Source organism: Podarcis vaucheri, assembly GCF_965113315.1.
Source record: "Podarcis vaucheri genome assembly, chromosome: 4".
NCBI classification, from domain to species: Eukaryota; Metazoa; Chordata; class Lepidosauria; order Squamata; family Lacertidae; genus Podarcis; species Podarcis vaucheri.
In genome coordinates this window covers 62213419-62238427 of record NC_138762.1, presented here as the reverse complement: position 1 = coordinate 62238427, position 25009 = coordinate 62213419, and the positions used below count along the sequence as shown (strand labels likewise).

Here is a 25009-nt window from a genome sequence, read left to right as displayed (position 1 = left end):
AACTAGTATTAATAAAATTGCATTAGTATTCAATGCGGCACATGCATTGGTTAATTAAATGACTTTGATTCTGGGAAGCCCCTAACCAAGTGCTTAATTAACTTCAGTAATACCAATAGTAGATTGCAAGAGTACCCTATACTTGGGGGGCCTTGGTTTTTCTATTATGGCTATCCTAAAAATGACGCAGTGGTATTCCAATGTTAGGACATTGCAGATCCTGCAGTATTTCTATGCTAATATGCTATTACCACTTGATCAGGGAAACTCAGCAAAAATCCCCAACACATTCTCCCAAGTAGGTAAAACAAACTCTACACTGAGTTGCTCACTAGAATCGTTACAAAATTTATTGTTTTACAATTCACTATGTATAAAGTATTTAGTCTGAGTAAATACAACTCTTCTAAAAAATAATAAAAAATATAAAATGAGGGCATTATGCTTTATTTTGCTCTTAAAACGAGAGGTGCCCCTTTAATGGTGGAGGACACGCCGGTGGATAACAGCTTCATATTTTCCCGTACAAAGTTGCGTTGTTGCACCGTAGCTGATCTGACATAGGTATTCCTGCAGTCAACTTTTGCTGATGAACTTGGTGGTACAGTTTGTGGGGGCAGGCCATTGATCTCATACATCCATTGCATTGCTGTGGTCTGAAAGCACCAAAGAGAAATTTCACTAGAAATGAGTTCATAGTCTATTACTGTGAAGCAGACAACAGCTATCTGCCACAATGTGTGTAATTAGGTCATTTATTGTTCCCAGCATAGGGGGTGCCTCAAAAAGCCACATTACCGGAACTGCACCATGGTGCAAAAAAACATTACCATGCAATAATAAAGCAAGGCAGAACATTTCATTTTATGAACTAAGAGCAGACTGTTAGAAATATGTATACTGTTTAGCACCCTAGGTAATCAAAACTCTTGTTAATGCTCAACAGTTTGAGATGCAGCTTCTGAGGGAATTAGTTCACAGCAGGAAGTAAGCAGAAATAATAAATGGGCTGCTGGCTTTATTTGTACCCCAGGGATTAATGGGGTGCTTGAAATAAACAGCATCAACTTCTATCATCTTTGTTTGGGTCAAGTGAGTCATCTCACACTATGGGTAGGAAAGGCAACTCAGAATTCCGCACTGTAAATTCTGTACATGGACGGAGTGTGATATGGATACTACAGCAACCAAGAACAAAAGTCATTTTCAGGTACCTTCTTTATAGCAGAGCTGACCTATTTCACTAGAAGGAGATATCTAGCCACAGAAAGCATATTTTATAAGCATTTATTTTAGAGAAAAAATCCTTAAGTCCATGAGCTTACTACAGTAAAGTCCCCTATCAGGAATCCCATTGTCAGGGCTCACCTGTATTACTAATGTTGCTGTGTGTTTCTTGCTGTACATATTAGGCTTGAATCCAACAGTGATCCAGGTTCCTGTTGAGTCAAGTGGAAGAAGTTCCCCAGCTTGAGGCGATACAGTAAATTCTGGATCGCTGCCTGTTAGGAAGTATGCCGTGTAAGGCTCTGGGTACCTAAGTGAAGAGCATTCAAAATATATCATACAACATTTATTACCATGCAACGGTAGTCCTAAATAATTGGTATTCTGCTACAGGAGATCAGCAATGAAACATTAATGGTGCCTTATAGCTGTGCTTCCTGCTGTTCAACTTCTTACATATACTGCTTTTCTTAGCCTGCCTATTGGAGAGACTTTCTGAAATGCTTGCAGTAATACTTGCGCATATATATATATAAAACTAACATGGTTTTTTAATGTAAGTTTATCCTCCTTACTGCAGGCATTCATCTAACTAGTGGTTTCCTCCTTACTTGGACAGAAGGAGGCAAATGTGTTCCATTCAATCTACCACACTTCTTTCAAGGAATCTGGGAATCTTCCAAAGTAAGGAGAAGCTGCAAGAAAGCTGCACACACACACACACACACACACACACTTACCATAGTAACAGCAGCTTCCAGAATCTAAAACACAATAGGTTAGGGAAATCATTGACCTAATAAGTCCTAACTTAAAAAACAAACAAGCCCTACTGGAAAGGTTATTTGGCCAGCATATAAGAGGCCAGTCAGTAAGAGTTCAGAACCTTGCATTCCAGGAAATGTTGCTGACATCCTTCCTGTAGGATAGGGCAGAGTTGTGCCTGGGAATCAGCTGGAGAAATGAGAAAATGCAATTCTCCATTCACCACCTCTCTCTGCAGGTTCCAGGGCAGTAACGGATCAAACCAAAACATCAAAAAGGAAATGAAGGCCAACGTCACCCAGATTAGTGTTGTAGCACATCATGAGCCTAAGGGTACTTCTAGTGATAGTAATAAAATAGTAATAAAATACTGGATTGCTCAGTAACCAGAGAAAAAATTGCCCAACTTGCCTTTAGGGAATAAATAAAAACACTGACCCTAAAAGAGTGGGTAGACATGCTAGAACAGGCTCCCTCAACCTCAACCCTCCAGATGTTTTGAGACTACAATTCCCATCATCCCTGACCACTGGTCCTGCTAGCTGGGGATCATGGGAGTTGTAGGCCAAAAACCTCTGGAGGGCTGAGGTTGAGGAAGCCTGTGCTAGAACATGTTGTTGCTGCTTTCAGTTCCTGTTACTGCAGACCAGCCTTACTATATAAAAAACATCCCCACATGGATTAGGGAATGGTCTATTACTACCCTGCAAATAGTTTTTGCTTCCAGAATTTGTAAATCCAGCACAAGCCCACTATTTCATGGCACTGATAGTACACAGCTAAAGACAGCCCTCATCCTAAAGACCCATATGTATTCTTAATTGAGCCAGTGCTTATTTTGTAACAGTTTTTGATTATTACAACTAAAGTAATCTTGGTTCTTGAAGCAATTTATGATTGCAAAGTAATTCTCTGCAAAATAATAATAATAATAATAATAATAATCCTTAAATATTATTTTTAGGCCCTCTACATTATTCATACATCCGTGGATGTGTTCTCACGTTTATTAGATTATACCCAATCATATTAATAAGTTTCTAAAGAACATGTCGCAAAGGTAAACTGGGTCACTTGGTATTTCAAAGCGAATATTGCACTGATTACCGTATTTTCCTTCTGTACACAGCGATTTTTTTATATAAACAATGCAATCTCTAACTCAAAATGTGGTTCCCAACAAAAACAAGGTTTCTTCAGGTGTTCTGTGTTTAATTAACACATAAGGGGGACCACGGGAGGGGGGGAGCATCCTAACTCTGCTTTCTCATTCCCACCCCCCTCCATAAATCGGAGGGATAACTTCAACAGGGAGTCTTCTTTACTAGTGGAGGCTCCCTGTGTGATTTTAAATCCTCGAAAATCAAGATGTGGGAATCTTTCTATGAGCTGAAAAGGCTCCCTGCTGCAGAAGTTATCCATGCAACTCATGGAGGGCAAGGGGGGAGGAGTTAGTGTGCTTGTCTTCCCCCTCCCCCTTGCATGTTGATTAAACATAGAAGTAGGACGGCTGAACAGGACAATTTGATCCAGGTCCACAGAAATAAAAAAATAAGTACATTATATGGGCAAAGCCATTTAATTTGTCAGATAAATAATAAATTACTTTTTCAATTCCACTATTCCATTCTTTTTATATATATAAAAAGCTTTTTGAGGAGCAAAAATTATTAAAGGTTAAGAATGGACTTTTTGAAAAAAGCAATTTGGTATTGTTTGAAATGCACATTTCAAGGTAGTCTTATTATCATGAGATAATTTACAGTGGTAAAGTTTAATATGACAAGCGCAAGATAGTTGATAGACACTTTTCAAGAAAATGATGACATAACTACAGGAGTATAAAGGGCCCATCATTTATCATCATTGATTGCATTATGTACCTGTCCAAGAGAAACTTTGCTTTAATCAATCACTCTGGGGCATGAAGTTTAGACAACGAAACATATTTCAGCTCTATGAATGACCCACTGCACTTTTGGAGAGAAAGCTCAAAACCCCTTAATGAAATAAAGGTTGGTTACACTGTTAGGTAACCCAGCCAGGGGCTAATATTACCTTGGTGCCTCCATAGCACCATTTTCCAATAAGGGATTTTAAGCATTTTTCAGTATCAAGGAAATCTTGCTAGGCATATGAGTAACATTTTGCTCACAGCAGGTTTATATTACCCACTGCACTTATATACCCCACACACCATACTCTACTAGGGACTTGATTCTTTTCTTACGTTCCCTACTTCTTCATAAAATCTGGCAGAGACCTGATATATATGTATGCATGTATGCATATATGTATGTATGTATGCATGTATGTATGCCCACTGAACAGCTGCTAAGGATTGGGGTGTCTATTTCTGTCAATGTTCTCATTTAGACAGTGAAAACATATACAGTGGTACCTCAGGTTACAGACACTTCAGGTTAAGGACGCTTCAGGTTACAGACTCCGCTAACCCAGAAAAAGTACCTTGGGTTGAGAACTTTGCCCCAGGATAAGAACAGTAATCACATGCTGGCGGTGCAGTGGCAGTGGGAGCCCATTAGCAAAAGGTTAGGTTAAGAACAGTTTCGAGTTAAGAACGGACCTCCAGAATGAATTAAGAACTTAACCTGAGGTACCACTGTATGTGTCTTTTTGTATACAGTGGTACCTTGGGTTCCAGACGCTTCAGGTTACAGACTCTGCTAACCCAGAAATATTACCTCAGGTTAAGAACTCTGCTTCAGGATGAGAACAGAAATCGTGCTCCGGTGGCACGGCAGCAGCAGGAGGACCCATTAGCTAAAGTAGTATTTCAGATTAAGAACAGTTTCAGGTTAAGAACAGACCTCCGGAACGAATTAAGTACTTAACCCGAGGTACCACTATATAGTTTTCAACATGATACAAGCTTACTATATTTATCATTAGTATGATCCCATGACTCATTTCTTTCTGACTTTTGAAATAAATAGCCAACCAGCAATCATGGCACACCTAGTTATGGTTGGGGTAGGAAATAAGTGCTTTTCCCAGTGAGACTTGCCACACTTCAATTACATTGTCTTGTGCTTATAGTACAGCACCATGGCGCTTCAACTATTACTTTCTGGTGAGTGGGTATAAATATTACAATCATCAGACCTAGTGCTAATTTTCGGGGGGGGGGAGGTGCAGAAGCTCACCATGAACACCTCCCTCATTCTCTTAGAATGGCAATGGTGCCTACCTGAGAGGTGCCAGAAGAGAGTTCTGGTGAGTTCTGGCTGAAAAAAAGCCCTAATCACATCTAAGAAAAACAGGGAAACCTGAGCTTCCCTGAGACTTTCAGGATTTAGAAAGTATAGGGAACTCCACATTCTGGCAATTCTTCGTCTGATAGCAAGCCTAAGGAATTAAGCTTCTCCTAGCAGCACTATAAAAATACTTGTTCAGCAAAACCAGGAGGGATAACAACCAGAGTAATGAATAATATGAAGTATTAGTTTCCTGGGACAAATGCAGTATGTGTCCTATTTGATAAATGACATTTTACCACAGTCACCCTTATCTGCCCCATGCATGCTGTCATGTTTGTTTGTTTGTTTGTTTGTTGTTTTGTTTGTTTATTAAATACAGTATATCCCACATTTCCCCCAGAAGACCCTAGGGCAGCATATGATGTCTAGTAAAGCCACGAGTGCAAAGGAAAAGGTAAGGGGTTTGATGCACACTCTTGACTGTTCCTTGGCAAGTGGGGCTTGCATTCCATGCCTTTTAAATTGGGCACAAACTGGAAGACCTGCTGGGATTGTTTTCACTCAGTCTAAGCTCTTGAGTGCAGTTGATCCCTACCAAGAGTGGGCCTTGCAGTTGGTGCTGAATTTAAGCCCCACTTTTGGCAATAATCTTTGCAGCCATAACTTGAATACAAGTGGGGCTGAGAGGGAAAAATCAGTAGCATGCTTTGAGTGCACTACTGATTCTTCCTCTGAAGTCTCAATCATATAATAATAATAATAATTTATTATTTCTACCCCGCTGATCTGGCTGGGTTTCCCATGATGTTCTATGATGGATGGCTGCTCACATCTGCCAAAAGTGGGATGCAGAGGGTGGACCAGATATGGGCAGATCCAGTTCTTTATCCCTGTCCTATATAAAAGCATTCAAAGTAGTACTAATTGCCACTATCTTGAAAGTAATGTATCCCACAATTTAGATCTGTGATGTGTAAAATATGTGTATTTGGCCTGCAGATTAAAAACACTTCCAAGGATATTTCAACGTTTAGTGAAAGATAAAACATTTGAAAACATACTAACAGAACTATATTAAACATTTTTTTACTCAAAGTATGATTTGCTGAGTTCAGTTACAATATGCTTAGGACTGTGCATGCTGCTATTGATGTTCTGGCATCAATATTTTTTCCTACATTCTTTTCCTAATGAATAGAAGTCTAACAGTACCATTCATTTTCATAGCACTCTCCTACTGTAGTCCGGCAAGTGAGGCCTTCTAGCTCATAAGGCCCACACCTCCCACACCTGAATGAGAGTCATTTTCAAAGAAGGAAGGCATGCCAGGTTGCTGTTATTTTAAACAGTGGCTTCAAATATTCATCCAATCCTTCATTACTAAGCTAGAAACCTTATGAGCTTCCTGTACTTTAAAGTTCTAGATATGAGGTCAACAGGGCCAGAGTACTTTCTCTATGTAACAAATGCAGGTTTTTCCTATTCCTCAGAAGATGATGAAGAAACATATGAAGAAGGGCGCTCATCAAGGGAATTGTCAGCATAACAAACTACATTCTTTGCTAGAGAATAGAAAGAATGGGGAAAACAGGGGCGGAGAAGAATATTTTCCAAGTGTAATACAGGCTGTTCTATGGTTTCTCTGACATGAATAGGCTGCATCAAGCTTGCATCATGGATCCTCTTTCTATATAACAATAATGATTCAGACTTTATTATACCTTTTCCTGGAACATTAGATCTCTTCACTGCTATCAAACACCTACCAGCAGATTACAGCATTGCCAATGCAATTACTTCAACTTTTGTGCTCAGAAACAGCCTGTTCTATTGAACCTGATAGCTTCACCATTGTGACAGAAAGCACTGCCATATTTTGAAGGGTCCTCTCCGCTGACAGCCATGAGCGATAGCTATAGCAACTGTCCATCTCAGGTACACAGACGCAAGAAGTGGGCTCTTTGCAGAAAATCAATAATGGCCAAGGACATCCTTTGAAAGTGAGGAAGTTAAGATTTCAACTCACACTCTCGCCTCTCTTCCAAACACTTAGCTGAACAGGCAATAAAAGCTAGATTTAGAAATTATGAAAACTTCCTTGTTCCCACTATTTAGAGATAGGCAAGCTTCCCAAAGCTTTCCTTAGATTACTTCAGAAATTACCTGAGTTCTTAAAAAATAAAAATAAAAACAGAATTTAGGCTCAATCCAAGGGCTGATAAGAAATACTCTGTCCTTTTCCCCACCTCCATTCCCTTCTGTGGAGGTGTATTTGGCCTGCAGATCATGGTGTAATTTGGCCCTTTCCCCATGTTTTCATTCCCATAGTGTTTTTTCTTCATTCACAGAGGCAGGCCCACTGAGAGATGGGTATAGGTGGTACTGGGCCCAGTGTCAGAATGGGTCTACCATATGGAGCAGCAACTGTGTTACTTGCAAGCAGATCCACAAGGATGACCATTTGCAGTGCTTCAGCCGCTGGAAAGCACATGAGCAGAAGAAAGTAGCAAGAGAGGGTGGAGCAAGGAGGCAGAGGAGCACCAAAACTGGCCACTTTCACCTCCCGGTAAGAGCTGCTCAAGCAGGAGCCAGCCAGCAGAGGGAAGCAAGAAGGCCTGCTCTGTGGCAGCAGGAAGCAGCAATTACATCGTGCTTGCAGGCATCTGTGGCTATACCTTCCATACGCTGTATGTCCCCATCCAGAGAAGGACTCCCCAGGGCTACTGTCTGAGGGTGTGGTTGTGGCACACACTGGCACTGCCGCCTCCTCCTCCTCACCATTTCTCTGCTTTTAAGGTGTTTGCTGCCACTGGGAGCAAGCAGGAAAAGCAAAAGCAGCATTGACTCACCAGGAAAACACTTTGAGGAGGGCAGGGCTACCATGAGCTATTTTCCTCTTGTGTGTTCTCTTTTGTTTGTTTCAATCAGGGTTGGCAAATTGTTTATTGTTCTAAAATGCCTGGGCTGTGTGATCTTGCAGTTATAGCATGGAGCGGTGTGCGTGCACTTTCCAGGTGTTTTACTGGCTTATTTATTGTTATTCATGCTTTCATACTGTATTTTATGCTGCTTCTATGTTGTATTACAATTAAGAGTTTTAAATTTGTTGTTAGCCTCCCGGAACCGAGTTTTCTGAACTGGGAAGGGCGGTGTATAAATAAAAATTTATTTATTTATTTTTATTATTATTTCTCAACGTGGTGAGCAAATGTTATACTGTAGCTTCCTTTTCCTCTACTAAGAAAGGCTCAAAGCTGTGTACGTGGCCTTCCCCTTCACCCCTTTTTATCTTCACAACAATACTGTGAGGTAGATGATTCAGCTGCCAAAGTTGTGAAAGTGCACACATTTATTTATTTTTTTGCATGTCATTCTTGACCTGGGTTGGCAAGCTTTTTTCTGTTTTTCTCGTTTTGCTTTAAAGTATCAGCACTGTGGAATGTAGCAGTTAAAGGAATGTGGGGGGCTGTTTTCTTTGTTCATGTTTACTCCTCCTAAGAGCTCAAGGCTTTGTGCATTGTCCCTCCCCCCTCCTTTTTATCTTCAGAACAACCCTGAGACATAGAATTAGACTCAGATAATATATGTATGTAAGCAGCAGTGCTTGCCAGTAGATTGCAAGGGGTAAGAATGCAGGAAGACCCAAATCCATTTACAATGTTCTGGACCCAGGAAAGCACGTTGACAATCCTGGCCATAGAAACGAATGGAACCATCAAATCTTATGGGCAGAGAAGGAAAACTACTCCATTAGTTCCTATTAGAGTAGGAAAAAAGATATGTGGGGCAAAACATGACGCAAGAAGAAGGAGATATTGCTACAGTTCCAAACCCATCCCAGATTTTGCTCCGTGCACTTCTTAAAATCAAGCCCTGTGCAATGTAATGGAGTGGCGTAGCTCCACTATATTACATAGACCTAATTTTAAGAAGCTGGTGAGGGCTCTGGTTTTGGGTTTCAAAGCTCTCGTGATCCCTGGCTGACAAGGACTTTGCTGAGTCAGTGGAAAGAATTGGACAGCCAAGGCATTGCTTTGTTTGGGCTTCAAATCCTAGTCGGAGAAGAATCTGGGAGTTTTAAAACATCACCATGTTTTTGAGGCAGGATTTTATAGGCTTTTGAAATTCTCCCTCTCCAGAATCCGTATAAATGTATTATGCTGCAAACTTAGTTATCTTCTGTTTATTGAATTAAATCCCACTCTTCCATTGGAAGACAATGTGGTCTCTCATGTATATACTGTTATGAGTCTGGGGTGTTAAGATGGTGTCAGACCCCTCTAATACCTGGATCGAGTAAGTGTTAATATCCAATCAAGCCAAACTAGCTTCCTGTGAAGTGATAGCCTGGGTGATGAGTCATTAAGGGGAATTAAGGAGCAACTGACAGATAGGGAGTTGAACTGGGGCGGTTATGTGAGTGAGAAGCTGGAGGCAAAAGCAGCTGGTTTGAAAAGGCAGAGAGCACGCCTGACTGATTTCTGCAGGGATCCAAGGCTTTGGCTGTGGGAGAAGCAAGACCCTCTTGGGGTGCTGATGCTGTGAACCCCTCCATCACAGGCTCAGGTTGTAGATAAATAAACCATATGTCAGAATGACACCAAAGTCTGCACTGTGCCTCATTTATAAAAGGGAACATGAACCCTCAATGAGTACCTGGAACCCTGGAATCTCGTGCTACTCAGAGGTGGAGGTGGCCTGCAACAATACTACCTTTCCCAGCTTTGCCTTGTACTTTTACATATAACATAATCCTGTGCATTTACCACTAATTATTAACATTCTAAGATACCATTGGAAATGCTGTAAGAACAGTCTGCTATCGAGTCCTTGCTTAATGACTAGATTTCATCTTTGTTTCCATTATTTCCAAGTTAATACAACATACACACGTTGATACAAAATGGAGCCCGGGGAGAGAGGCCTTAATTTACTCTCAGTAATTTGCCCTGATTCACTTCCTGGTAGATGATATCATTATCTTACTATGTAACATTTTCAATTAACCAGAATTTTTGTTTGGTACGTTTTGTTTAGTAATTTTTTTTTTTTTATTCATACATTCATTCATTCATTTTTGTTAGGGCAGGGCAGAGCTAGGGCAGTGCCTGAAACTTGCTGCAAGAAACAAATGCAAACCCCAAAATGCTCTAGGTACAAGGAACACCATCATTGTAGACAGAACATCTTTGGACAATATATTTTTTATGCCACATGATTACACAGGAATAATAATAGCCTGATGATGATGATGATAGTTATATCCCCATAATGATCCAGGAAAGTTATTCACCTGAAACAATTTCTATTGGTGTGTTTGTGTATGGGATTCCTCAGTTATTTTTATGGTCCCACAGCCTCAATAAACGTTAACCTGTTTAGGCACCACATTCTTAGTATAGCATTATTTCCAAATATACCCTGATCTACTTGCTCATTGGGATTTATTTTTTTGGTGGGGGGGAGGAATCTGGTATCAGTCTTATTGACTAGTTGCATATTGTCCTTAAATAAGCTGAATCCCATTGGATGCTACATTTCATCCTTGAAAAAGACCTTTAGGTTTTCCCCCTTAGATATTCTTACCTTGTTTGGCTTGTAAGCTTAAATTTAACTACCGATTCCTTGTTTAAGCCAGCTGCCTCAATATTGATGACATCATCCACTTCTGGTTCAGTGGCAACAAACAGTATTGGAAACTTCCAAATGCCTCTTGTGACACACTGTACCACCAACGTTGCCGGATGCCTTCAAAATTAAGTTTAAAATATTCATTATAATAGAAGGCATAATGCATCGTAAGTGAAATAAATCAATGTCCAAGGTGCACTTATATTCTTGCAGACCTATAATGCATTACACAGCTGGTCATAAATTGGATTGCAGATATTATTTTTATGCAGGATAGTATATCCATTCTTACTTTGGAAAGGGCTGTCAGCTAAATATCACATTATTTCCCCCATCTGTTTCTGTAAAGAATGAAGAACCAAACTAATTGGCGCAGTCTAATTCACCTTACGCTTACATTTCAGTAGCAGACTTGATTTCTGCAAGGTGACACCTTGATTTATCATGTTGCTGAAAAGGAGAACTGTTTACAGTATGGCAACAGTATGACAGCTCAGTAATTGAGATGTAATTTAAGTTCTAGTTTCCAAAGAAATGTAAAATTCTGTCATTAAAGTCAATGACAACTCCCACAGACTTCACTGGAGATGGAATTTTATTCCTAAAGAAGCTGCAGCTTAAAAAGAATTATTATTCTCTCCACCCACCCCTGAACTGCTGTAACTATTTAACGTCTTCTTCCGATATAGTTAATCTTGACAACAATAAAATATGCTGTGGGACAAAGGATGAGTGACAATGAGCTGTCCAAGACCATCCAATAAATTCCACAGAGAAGTAGAATCTGATTCCATATATCTCAATCAAACATTCTCCAAAAGCCCCTAGATTTATTTTCTGCACTATTCTTCACTCTCCCATCATGATAAAGGATGAGACACCATTTGGTCTTTCACATAATGAGAAGTGGTGCATTTTCAGAACAATTCAACTCTTCTTAGATTGACACTCATTGCCCAGCTAGAGCCAATAATATAAAAATGGCCAGAATTGGTCATTTTCAAAAGAAAAGCAGGAAGGAAATTTGGAAGGAACAGAATGTATTTACTCCTTGCTGTTGATACAGTGCTCTGTATGAACCCCAGGGCATATGACACTTATGCAAGCAAGCTTCTGTGGTCACTTTAAGAGATGGCACAGTTCCAACATGTTTTTGCATCACATGAATGTGGACGTTTTTATGAATCTCCATGTAGAAATTCAGATTCCTGCATCAGAATGAATTGTTGAACTAGAAACACAGCTTCAGAAATCAGGATAGCAACTGTTGTTTTTTATAAGGTTCTATGCCATCACTCCACAGAAAAAAACCTGATTGTAAATTGTACATCATATTTCAGTATGCATGTTGGTCTCCAAGGTGCTACTTGACAATTTTAAATTTTATTTATTTATTTTGAGAATGTGGGGGTTAGGCTAGCGTATTCTGTCTCTCCATGTGACCACAGTTGCATGAAAGGAAGCACCTGAAAAGATCTATTGAATGCACAGGAATAGTGGTAGCCAGTATTTACAGGCCCCTTGGGTGTCTGTGATGCATAAGAGAATTATCACCATCCCCCTAGGCACACAGGAAAAAGCATTTCTAGTCCTATGTAATTAACAGGCATACATGCCATATTTGGCTATAGATATGAATCAAACATCCAGACCTAAATAAGCCTGAAGAAACAACAACAGAAAGGGGTTTCAAGGGAAAGAAAGGAGGCCTTGTATCAGACCTAGAGAAATCACAATTGGGCACTGTACCTCATTGGTTTGCTAGGTGCAAATATGATATTGAAGATCAAGGTCACAATTCCAGTTTTCAGATCCCGAAATTTCTTCAGCAAGTTTATAGCTACTGCAGACTTCAGCTGAGATGCCACTCTGTCAGATTCAAACTCAATATCATACACAAATTCTTCTTGGGTAGAGATTCCTAAAAAGAGAGAGAGAAAATAAGAACATAGCATTGTACATGTAGTATAAATAAAATTGGGTTTCAAAGAGGAGAGGCTTGCTGTTTTGGAAAAGGTTTGATACCAAAAATGAATGCTTTTTACAGTCCGTCTGTCCCCCAGCCACAATATCATCCTTTGCCCTCTTAGAAAGTAAACTGTGTGTATATATATTGTCTGCAAATTGCTTCCTCCGCAGTCTGGCTGCTGGATACATTCTATACAAGGTGATAAAATAGCAACTATTAATCATGTACTAATACCATAATATAAACAATATACATCCTCATTAACGGTCAGGGCACAGCGCAGCGCCTAGCTTCTTGTCTGTGATGTATTGAAAGGCAGACACCAGTACTGTGAAAACATAGTTGGCCATATTAGAACCTTTCAGCTCTATGTGCTATCTAATTTAATGGTCTATGGTCAATTACAGATGACTGTAAACCTGAGTTTCTGAATAATAAGCAATTTAAGAAGTTACCTATGTATACCTGAGGATACAGGAGGGAATGGATAAAAGCACCTCGAGTGCAGCAATGTGCTCTGAGGCACCACAACTTTATCTGCTGATGTGAGTTCAAAAGTTACCTAGGCCTTGTCCAGTTTGAATAGCTAGCGCCAGAGAAATGGTGCGGTGCAGTGATTTTAATCAATTTCTCACCGCTGCAGGTGTCTATCTCCTGAAAAGCTAGAGGGACTCTATGGAACATCAAGGGAAGTGATGTGTGAGTCTGCAAGGGGAATGAGGAACTGGCAAAACTGCTGCCCGGTCCTCTTCCTCTTGTGAGGTGTTCCCACTGGATCACGGTTCTCTGCATGAATGAAAGGAGTTTTTCCACTTGTGGAAGAACATGTCTGGATCCAAACAGCAAGTGCTTCACTATTGTACTATGGTTAACATGGCACTAAAGTACAATGAATTATACAGTGCACATGCTGAAAATGACAACTCAGGAAAAAAGACATAATTCTGTGGGTAGGCATATAGGATCTGCTGATTTGATCATGGTCTCCTCCTCTTGGGGATATATGCATGCTATGACATTAAGGTATGAAAACCATTTCTTGCCTTTGTTAAATTGATCCACTGCTAATTGTGATACTAAAGTGGGACATTCACAGTAGGACACAACTGAAGGCTCATAATTATTCCTCAGCAGAAAATGTCACCACACAGAGGCTCTAACATAAAAATGAACTTGGTGGGGGAGAGGAGGGATGACATCATTTGAAACCTACCACAGAGACAAAATTGCTACTGCTGAACAGATGTTTCCTTCAGCAATCAAATCACTGGATACTGCATAGTGAATGTTTATTGTATTGTTCACACCGTTCAGATATGAAGAAGATGGAGCTGCAGTTGGTAATTGTGTTGTACATTCTGTCAATGCATTTCTAAAAGGACTGTATTAGCTTTGCTTCCTCCATATGTATGTGGCACCTGCCGTCATTCACTAATAATACATATTTATTTATTTTTGCTGGGGGCTTTCTGTTTTATGAACTCTGCTGTGTCTCTGTTAAGCACTCTGAAAGTATTTTACAGCACCTGAGGAAAAACGTGTTTTGTAAGTACCAGTTGAAGGTATATAAAACTATTTCTCTTTGCCAGTCCCATTGCTGGTTGTGAATCTCCGCTGCAAATCTAATTTAGGGCTGCTCAAAACAGAATAATGTAATTAGATTTTCAGTGAGAGCTGCAAACTCTAAAGACGACCACATCATCATGTCATAAAAACCCCTCTGTGAATATGTTAATATTTTAGTTTTAGTATCTAGACAGCTCCCAGACACACATGCTGCCTAAATACAGTGACAACTGCTAGAAGCAGAAAAGAAAAAAGACTATGCATCATCATCACAAAACTGTCTAAAGTTGTGCGATTAAAATCAAACGACGAAATTTCCAGATGCTCCTAAAAAGCTCACAGACTTGATGAAAATGATAACGCAACTTAGAAAATATTGGAGTCTTAAAAACACAATGTTACAAAATAGAAGATGAAGCAAGAATGAAGCTTCTAGTGTTTCTACCTACACACATTGAACAATAGGCAGTATTCAGCACACTCATTCAATAGGGCAAGGGTTTACAACTGCACAATGGAATTCCCACCTCCCCACTCCTGCCTTTGTGATCTGTTCTGGAAAGTTCAAGGAATATGGCGGAGGAGGAGAGAGGGGAAAGAAAGTTCCATTGCACAAGTATATGTAAGCTGATCCTGGAATTTTTACGGCTGAAAGGTGGGATTTAAATACTCTAAATAAATAAAGTGGTACCACCCAAAGGCGGGTTTACTGCCTCTACCAGCTTTTTTAGAGAAGGTATAATTTCACAATATTATTGTTCAAAAAGTTATATTAATAGGAATTATTGATGCAACATCATGTGTGAAAGTGATATGCTATAGGACATGGTAAATCCTGTACTTTTGTTAAAAGTATAAAAAAATAAGCAGTGTAAGATCTGTTAATTTAGGAAAAAATTCAGAGAATCACATAAAGTGAGGTAAAGTAAAATCACAATAATAGAAGAATGAGAGAGGCAAGTCTCCTTCAGTGCACATAACCAGCCATGAGGTGTAGAGATCATTTTTCTATGTAATGAGCTGGATATTCATCAAGGGTTTCATACTTAGGGCTTCTCTTTGGCTGTCTTTAGAGAAATGATGGGAATAATTTATGGCTGTACTTTTGTCATATCTGCCTCACCAAGACAGATTCTAATTGTTTGCAAGGGCAACTTAAGTCTTTGTTGTCATGCTGCTGCTTCTTTCAGACAATGGATCATTCTTATGTGAATCATATTCTCATGAGGAGGAATGCACATCTGTCTCCTAAGCAGCACTGATAAGGGCAGAGCTCTAGCTAGAGGAGTGAATATTTCCATCAAAGGAGGGAGTCCTTCCATCATGGGATGCTAGCCTTTGGGTACAAAATAATGTTTTTAGGCTACTTCAAATGTGAATGTAGGGGTGATTCATGGAAATCCTACAGTTTTGGAAAAGATAATGTGGCGATCAATCCCAAAAGGGCTTAGGAGAAATGAAGTTGAAATTCCAACTGAGCACTTGTACAGAAATAAAAACTATTGGATAAAATGTCTACAATTTGCTCATGATTTGCCTGACTCAATTATTATATGACTATAGTGTTTTAGATTGATTGCAGAGAGGGTTGAACAGCTAACAAAAATGTTACTTCTCTTTGGATGCAGCAGGATTTGGAAGAAGGAAGTGCTGCCAATATCTCTATTAAAGTTTCCAGGGTTTGTTTCAATAGCTTTGAATAGGAGATGTCAAGAGACGGACAAACCTGAAAAAAGTTCAATTTGCAGCTAATTCAGTATAATCCATTGAATTAATTTAGCCTGAAAGGTAATCCTGAGCACTGGTGTGCATCAGGGCCTAGACGCCACTTACTGTACTGAAGAATTCATGCTAAAAATGATAGTTGAAAAGACCCAGTTCCCAAAACGAATGCCACAGCATTAGAAAGACTTTTTTATACTCCTGAACAAACATTACGTATCCATGGCAAGCTGGGTATCATTGGCTATGCAGTTCCATTGAAGCCAAACTGCCTAGATGTGCCTTGCATCTGCTAAAGCATCAAAGGCACCATCTGTAGATACCTCAAAAAAACTGTGCTATGAAGCACTCCTAAAATCTAGCTTTTGCTATAGTAGCGTTCCCTGTGAAAGGATGCTCTGTTTTGGCCTGGAGATGCCTGGAGAGAAAGCCTCTATTACAGCATGTTTCAAACAAGCTGACTTGCAACACTTCCTGGTATATCCATTCATTACTGTCTCTTTGACTGTAAAACCCGGCCTCCCTCTCTTCTCATTTGTAAATTTAAAGTAAACAAAAGAGCATCAGGCTCCTTCTGTCAAGCCAATATGATTAGCTAAAATGTCCCTGCCCACCTCCCCAACAACAGCTAGCAAAGAAGTTTAAATCACGGAGGCTCCAGGGAGAAAAAGCACAAAAGGCACGTCAATCCCTTTACCCCTACTTGCAGGGGAAGCAGAATGAAGATGCAATTTTGGAAGTCAATTCTCAGATATCTAGGATAAGTGCTTCCTGACTGGCACTGTTTAATTTCCCCCCAACCTGGTAACTGCCAGGAGCACAGGATTGCTAGTCTTTGTTTAGATTTATTAAAGCTCAACCTGAGTATAAACAGTGATGCTTTCACCACAGCAGCTAGGAATCTCTCCAACAGAAAGAGTTCTCATCTCTCTGCATAGCGAAAAGGAACCCTCAACTCCAACACATCAAGCCACTTTCTTGCATATATAAGAACAGTTATTAACCCCCCATGCTTGCAAACCCAGACAGCTGGCCAAGCCCTGACTCTCCCCCCTTCCTCTATCTTTTGCATTTAAGCCTGACCAAGTGCCTTTTTTCTTGAGGAGACCTGTTCCCTTTATGCTCATTTGCTACTTAAGCCCATCCTCTGCTATTGCCCCAAAAGCCTTCCATGTTGCTTCCTTCAGATTCTTGCCTTGAAACTTCCCCAACCCCACTGCAATTCTGCGTAAAGTTCTTAATGAATGTGCTAATGCCTTTTTTGACTCAATAAAATTAACCTTTTATCTTTCTTTCTTGCCCTTCTTAACCTTTGGGGTGCCAAATTCTGGAGTGCACCCAAGGTCTCAATGACAAAAGACACCCACCCGCCCCCCCCCCAAAAAAATGGGATGTCAGGGTTGCATGTGAGAAATGCAGGCTTCTGTGCAAACTGCACGTTTCATAACAACGGTCAAACCCGGATAATGCAAGAAAAGCGGAAATGTAAGATTAATGTAGGGTGAAGAAAGAACATAATGTTTATCCTAAATAAATAAACAAACAAACAAACAAACACCGACAGCATTAATTACCCTAGCCTTAAAAACGTACCAAAGATACAATACGACTATCTCGATCAACAAATACTTTTGTAGGATTTAGGACTACCAGTGTAACATCTGTTTGGTATAAGCTACCTTGCATGTCTATAGGCAGTAGAGGGCAGGGTTGCGACTAATAGATAGGGGGAAAGACACTTCCCACTAAACCCCAAGCTCTGCCTCCCCTCGGTCTTTTGCATGAGGCAACCAGGAAACTAGTTTCCACCATGAAGTATGTAAATATGAAGCAACTGTAAGTAAAAAAACCAAACTTTTTTCCCCCCTTTAGCAAGGCAACCTTTTTGTGTTTTATCTCCTCTTTTAAGCAATGCTAGTGATGTGTGAATGAGACAGAACAGGTGGCAGCGGCACTGTGCAGCTCCAGGTAATTCCAGCTTCCAAGCACTTTTAACTCTGCAATAAACCACTTTTATTTTTCCAAACCCCAAAACATCATCACTGTGATCCCTGGTGTGAATTCATACCAAGATAATATGCGAATGCAGGCAGCATGATGAAAGTATAAGGTTAAAACAGCCTGAGCTTCCCCTGCCACAGAAATGGTCTATGGTGTGTAAAATGAACTATTATGGTATGCCACTCATAAATGATTAAAAATATTCTAGTATTTTAAAACAAAAGAGAAAAAATGTTTTACATAGATAGATATGATTTGTAAGCAAGGATGTTTAAAAATGGTCAATTCACACCATCAAGTCACATAAATAGGAATTAAACATTCCCATCATTGCATACATTTGATAAACTTTAAAAATGTATAGTCCTCAGGAATACCGATGGGGGATGGGGCAAGGGCATACAAATTCACTTGCCATTTTTAACCTCATGGGTCGAGTAACCCTCTCCTCATTGGGCAGTGGGAGCCTTTTTTTGTGGAACTTGCTTCAGCTGCACCATATGGCCCCTGGTAAATCCAGCAATGGAAAATTTCTGTGGGGTCCCCATTCCCTTGATGCCCTAAGCACATGCTTATTTTGCTTAATGGTTAATCCAGCCCTGAGTGTTGGGGACCAAGGAGCCAACTCCTGACATGTTCTAGAAATACTTTGTACCTAGAAATACCTATTGCTAGCTGAACATCACTGGTGGGCCATTTATGTCAATGAAACATTCTACAGGCCTACTGGGCTGGAGAGAATGTGGCGTCCTGCTCATGGACTTATGACACTTACAACATTTATGTCACTTCCTAAGGCCCCTCTGTTGGTTTTTAACTAATTGCAGAAATACAACCTCAGTGGTTTTAGAAAGGTGGACAAAGTCTTGTCTTTTTCAAATTGATTCCAAATGATTCTAAAGTCTGTCAGCGATGTAAAAAGGATCTATAACTCTAGATCTGACAATTTAATATTACAGAATGAATAATTTACTGTCTTTTAAAATATTTTCTTGCATAATTAATTTTAAATGTTCATTTTTAATATGCACATGATTTTACTTCAGATTCTCATACTTCTTCTATTTAACTCTCTCTGTTGAGGTAAGCCACATATTTTAAGCACTCAACTCTCACCTTTTTTTCAAAATGGAGTTTTGAGATACAGAAAGATCAATAGTTTTTATTCGGATATACACTTTATCTGCCAAATTGGAAGTCTGATGAAACACAGGAATGAATAAAGTTTCTTTGTTCTCCAGCTAATATTGAATATTGCTACAAGTCTGAGCAACAGGGTAGACTGAGCTACACTTTTAAATAGAAAAATTGTGTCCTCCCTAAAAGAGGGTACGTGTTGCGGTGAGACCTGGAGACCAATCCCCTGTGTTGTGGGTGGGTAAGATTGGTCAGCCACAACACCTGATTGGTAGGTCCCTCGATGTTGGGTTCAATCTGGCCAATGGGGCGCAGTCCAAATAGATCAAGGAACCTATATATACCCATGCACATGACCCAGAGCTTCCACTTTCGGCGCGTGCATTCGGAACACCCACCCACCTCTCCCTATTTTTAAGGCTTGTGCACTTGACCTTTCTATGCCATCCTGTGTCGTCCGCCGTTGGGACAGGGGCACGGCAGGAATTTTCCCCACTTGGCTGATTGGCTGTTGCCATTTGGGTTTTGCCTGCCGTGTAGCAAATTGTCACAACTTGTAAGGTTGTGGATAGGCTCTGATTCAGGTGATAGGGATGAGGGAACGCATTAAAGAAATCCAGGGACTCAAATGGATTGGTCAACCCCAGTGAGGGGATTGTGCCAGTGCCTGAGTCCAGGGGGACATCTGGGTGGCGGACATAGTCTGTTCCTGACTTTTTGCCCATCCAGGTGTCACCCTTGGTTGACCTGTGCTAGAACCCTGGGTCAGCGCTACCTGCATGGCAGGGAGCTAGTCGAACCAGAGCCTATGCAACCACTCACTTTCTGTAATCAATAAAGTTGTGGCCTAAATTCTGCCAAAAACCAAACTAAAATTTGAGTCAAGTGTGAATTTATTTAGGGGGGAGGTCTCTGGGTCTGAACACGCAACTGATTTCAAATGCATTGCACTCCAGCATTTGAAGAGAAACCATTTTTCCTTTTTTTAAAAAAAAGCACAAAACCTTCTGCCAAAATGGATGTCAATGTCAAATGTTGTGCTATTTCCTCTTTCTCTGAATGTCTTCTTGATTTGTGCCTTGTCAATATGCTAGGAGATGAGAATTTGACAGGCCCAACTAATAACCAATGATGAGTTGCAAAGGTGGAGGCTGGCAAAGGGACTAAATAAATCTTCACTCAGCTGTTGTTTTTGGAGACAAATGTTATACTACTGGGAGGAACATGCTTATTCTCACTTGCTTTAAATAAAGTTATGGGAGTAACTGTTTTTGCCAAATTGATATTCCACTGTTTGTTTTTCAAAAATAGCTTAAATGTGAATATACTGCAGTATAGCAATTTCATTCCATGCCTGTGGTGTTTCTATAAAACTCTTAGCCAGCTGCTTATCTTAAAATTTAATTATTAGCCCCATCTGCAAAGCTTCAAATCATCTTCCTGTCACGGGGTATCAAAACTGCAGATACGCTGCAGCTTTCATTTATAGAAATGTAATTTTTATGTATATTTCCTAAAATGTTCTAGGTTTATTTTGTATTTTTTGTCATTTGCATTCATACGGGAATCTCAGACCAATACAAAAATTCTAAAGTGCTTTATTAAGAAAAAAGGAACCTCGCCTTAACTAACTTCAAATCCATTTTAAAGTTTATTTACAGCCTTGCCTTTTTAGTTATTAATTAATTAAAATATACCACCCACTCATAAAATACCAAGGTGATGCACAACAACATATATGCATACAATTAAACACACAGTACCATAGAATGTGTGGCTCATCTGGGGGGGGGATTTAAACAACTGAATAAGCTTTTGGTTCATAAGAAATTACACAGAAAGGGATAACAGATTATTGCAAACGAAAGTGAAGAGGGGCCAAGATGCTACAAGGAAGAAACAAGAAGTATACTTCACAGACATGGCTGCATGGTACCATAGCAAAAGGTGAGATGGACTCATCTACCTACGTTAACATGCAAACACACCACACTCCACAACCATACACTAAATATGCCACAACACAGACGCCACCCAGCCACACCCACCACACAATGCAGGTAGCAATTGGTTTGTGTTTTTGTTTTGTATGAGTGAAGGTCCAGGGTGGTGATGGGGGGTTTGCCGGCAGAGGGGAAATAAGTGGATTGAGAGATAAACTGGAATTTATTTGGGGAAATTGGGAGGTGTTGCCTATAACAATTTCTATTTTCCAAATTTACCTCGGGCCCCAAAGCTTGGTTTCTGCCAGGCCCTAGGGATAAGGAGAGAGAAATTAGGGGGCTGGGAATGGCTGAATAAACCAGATTTCCTCAATAGCAAGTGAACAGGCTAAATACCATTGAGATTAGCTTTGTGAGTTAATATTTGTAAAGCAGGTGTTAAATTACCCAGCCCATTCAAGTCAATGGGCTCATCATATTACATAAGTCAAGCAGAGCAGTTCTCATGTCAGCATTCTGACAGTTGGTGAGGGAGCAGTCTTAATCAGAAATAAGCATTTCTGAACACAGAGACACATATATATCTATGTATCTAAAGACTTGCATGTGCTTTGTTTCTCAGAATAATTCCATAAGATGGAAATACTGCAGAGCTATTATAGCAACACTGTGCCAGACTACCAACTAATGTCATGGGAAACTGTTTAAATGTGAAGGCAGGGGGAATCTCACTTTATAGCCAGCAAAGGATGTTCATGTGTGATGATTCAAGTGGAGACAGAGAAAAATATGGGGGGGGGAGAGAGAGAGAGATTGCAAAGAGGAAATAAGACTCTCATGCTAGTTCAAGCTCCAAAAAGCCAGAAAATTGGAAGCTATGGCTGATGACTTAACAGAAGTGCCCCATGATCAGAAATGATGCTGTACTTACTTACAAATAGTCCTTCATGTACCCAAAGGTAAAGGTTTGTACAAAAATTTAATAGGTTTTTTAAAAAATAATAAAAGAACCAGATGAGGGAGGAAAGGGGTCCCTGGCACCAGCAAAGATGGCTCATGTTGCCCCAGGTCCTGTATTGGCAGCATGCCCCAGTCACCCTTGCGCCATTTGCATCACGTGTAGCAAGTGAATGCCAAAAGAGAGCATCTGTTATCTTAGCACTGTGACCTAATTAACACCTGTAGTGGAGCAGCAAAGCACAATGCCTGTTCACCCCCCAAATGAACATCAAGCAATGGGAGAGTCTTGCTTTATTGCACTGAACCGCCCCAGTGGAATGCACCCCGGCCACTAAGTCAATGATAAGGGAGCTGAAACTGCCTATAGAAGTTATGATGTCTCCTGTGTTTTCAAACCGTATTCTTCTTTTCTCTTTTTAGAACAATGTTCCTGTTATTTCCATAATCACCAACATCTTTCTTTCAAGAAATGAGAGAAAGCAGAAGAGAAAACCACCTTATTCCAACAGGCTTTGGGGAACTGGCTGCTTTTAATGAAATGGCTGGTGCCGTGTTGATTTTATTGTAATTATTTCTATGTTTTTAACAGATCTTTATATATAATCATATAGTTTTAATTCTATTGATGTTTAATAGTTTTTTTTCATGATTCCTCTATGTTTTCAGCAGTTCCTATTTTACCTGCCTTGAGTAGCCTGTCAGGGGAAAAGGCAGGGTATGAATAAAAATATTATAAGAATAAGAATTCTTTCTAAGCTTTTTTGAGACTCAAATGAAGTGAAAAGTGGGGTGTAATTTTAACTAAACAACTTGAATAAATAGATGTTTGGCTGCCCTAGTGAAGACTGGCAAGGTGTCCCCTGCATCACCACTTCTCTTTTCATTTGCCATCTGCAGAAACAAGGCAGGGATTACAAATGCTCTCCGACTTGGAGATTTCCAGCTGCTCTCAGTGTAGCGGGTGGTGGATTCAGTCCTAAAGCTTCCTTCCATTCTCCCATTCTTCTCCACAAAAGCTTGACATCCCTTTTTGTTAGCTCCTTCCTTCCAACCTGCACAAACAAAAGTTCTTCCCACTGAGGTCACAAGGCTTTTCTCAGTTCAAAAACTTTACTGGTGAGCAGACAAAACAGCAGATGCTGGAATAAACTTGGGTCCTTAAGATATAAAACAGAGTCCATAGGGTGATGTCAATGGTGACTGGGGGACACTTTTATCTCAACCTGCCCAGTTGCATCTCTTGATCTGCTGGTATAGCTTGCTAAGAGCAAAGGTGTGCATTGAAAATATATCACTCATTAGAATGTCTATGGAGCCAGTTGCAGGAAGAGTTTGCCAACATTAAGCTTGTTTGCGTTGTAAGTCTTTTGTGGCATTGTATTGTAAAGTTTGCAGAACCCTCAAATATTCTTGAGTTCTGAACATTAGAATAGCTGGTGCTGTAATTCACTCCTTAACAAAACCGTTAAATGATCATTCCTACCTAAGCCTTTAATTTTGAGATAATGCTTTCATTGAATCTGGCCTTTTAAGGCATAGGCATGCCTTTTCCCAATGAATTTTAATATAACTGTCAGTAGAATTTCAAATCACAATGACAGGCCATAGGAAGGCCTGGAAAAGTTTCATAACTTAAGAATTTATTCACATCTAAATAATTCAAATCCTGAACCACAGTTGTGACTATTTAAATGTGAAATTCCTATAATTATCATCATAGATCTTTGGGTATAAAAACTGCTTGCCACACTCTGACTGATGCAGAATTTTTCAGTTTGTGTGTGTCAGAGAGAGAGAGAGAGAACTTGCCAAGCTGCTATCCTAGAGCTTTTAATGTGCATGTATGTTTTCAGTGGTTGCTTGAAGAATACTAAAAGCACCATTAAATCTGACTTACTGAAAGGCATCACATTCTACCACATTCATTTAGCAATAATGACATTATAATGCTATTGAGAGAAGTCAGAAAAAAATAATTGATCCTGCTATTTTTTTCTGTCAAAGTATTTTTTACCTCATTACTTGCCTTGAAAGTTATATTATTCCAAACCAGTGTCTTGCAATACGTAAGAGAATCTACTGTTAATCATGAAATATTGTTATCTTCATGTAGGACACACACATCAACACTTGAAACATTTCAAACTGTGGTCACTGTGTTGCAGTAAGCACATTTTACTAAATTCCATTTAAACACTACGGTATTTAGGAAACTAAATGAAACAGCGTTTAACTCACCTATAGGGCACATTTCTAAACACCATGCATGTGCTACCTTGTTATTATGAAAGAACGGTAACCACAGTCTTTGATATGAAACCAACAGCATCATATTAACTCACATGACAATATTGACAATTCTAAATACAAAGGATTACATAACTCAAATTGAGAGCATATTGTACTTGACTAGACACTGTACTGTGAAAAACACATTTGTCACAAAGACACCCTGAGGTCTCAAGGGCCCTCCTCGGGAGAGCTAGGTTTGTATCCCCTCCTTCTGACATGTCAAAGGTGGTCATGCATAGTCTGGGTTAATAAAAAGGTTAAACTGTTGAGTTTCTCTTTGAATAAAGTTTAGTGGATGACTTTTACTTCAGGTTCAAACTCTATGCATAATTTAAATCCTCCCTTCATCAGATTGGCTAACAATTGTGGCATTTATGTACGGGTAACTCACATGTTATGTGAGGCTTCAGTTCTTGGGGGACCATGCATAAACACAAAAATGCAAAAAGCTAAGTACCCCTGTTACTGCCCCTGCCCCCCACAAGGTAGAAGGCTGGTTGCCTAGCTTTGGGAAGGAGGTACATGGGCTCTGGGCAGGGTCCCAGAACCCTCCTGCCTCCTTCCCAAAGTTGGAT

At 39.9% G+C, this 25009-nt stretch overlaps 1 protein-coding gene across 2 annotated transcripts in view; it reads right to left on the bottom strand.

Moving 5' to 3' along the window:
- Window positions 1–324: 324 nt before the first annotated feature.
- The window catches only part of CFAP47 (cilia and flagella associated protein 47), a 186104-nt gene continuing 161419 nt past the window's right edge, over window positions 325–25009 (bottom strand). For both annotated transcript variants that reach the window (XM_082219930.1, XM_082219931.1), the window contains exons 61-64: window positions 12594–12765; window positions 10800–10961; window positions 1369–1537; window positions 325–656 (exon numbers count right to left, since the gene is read on the bottom strand). In XM_082219930.1, the coding sequence (XP_082076056.1) occupies window positions 447–656; window positions 1369–1537; window positions 10800–10961; window positions 12594–12765 (713 nt within the window). In that variant the 3' untranslated portion in view covers window positions 325–446. The remainder of the gene's footprint in view (window positions 657–1368; window positions 1538–10799; window positions 10962–12593; window positions 12766–25009) is intronic.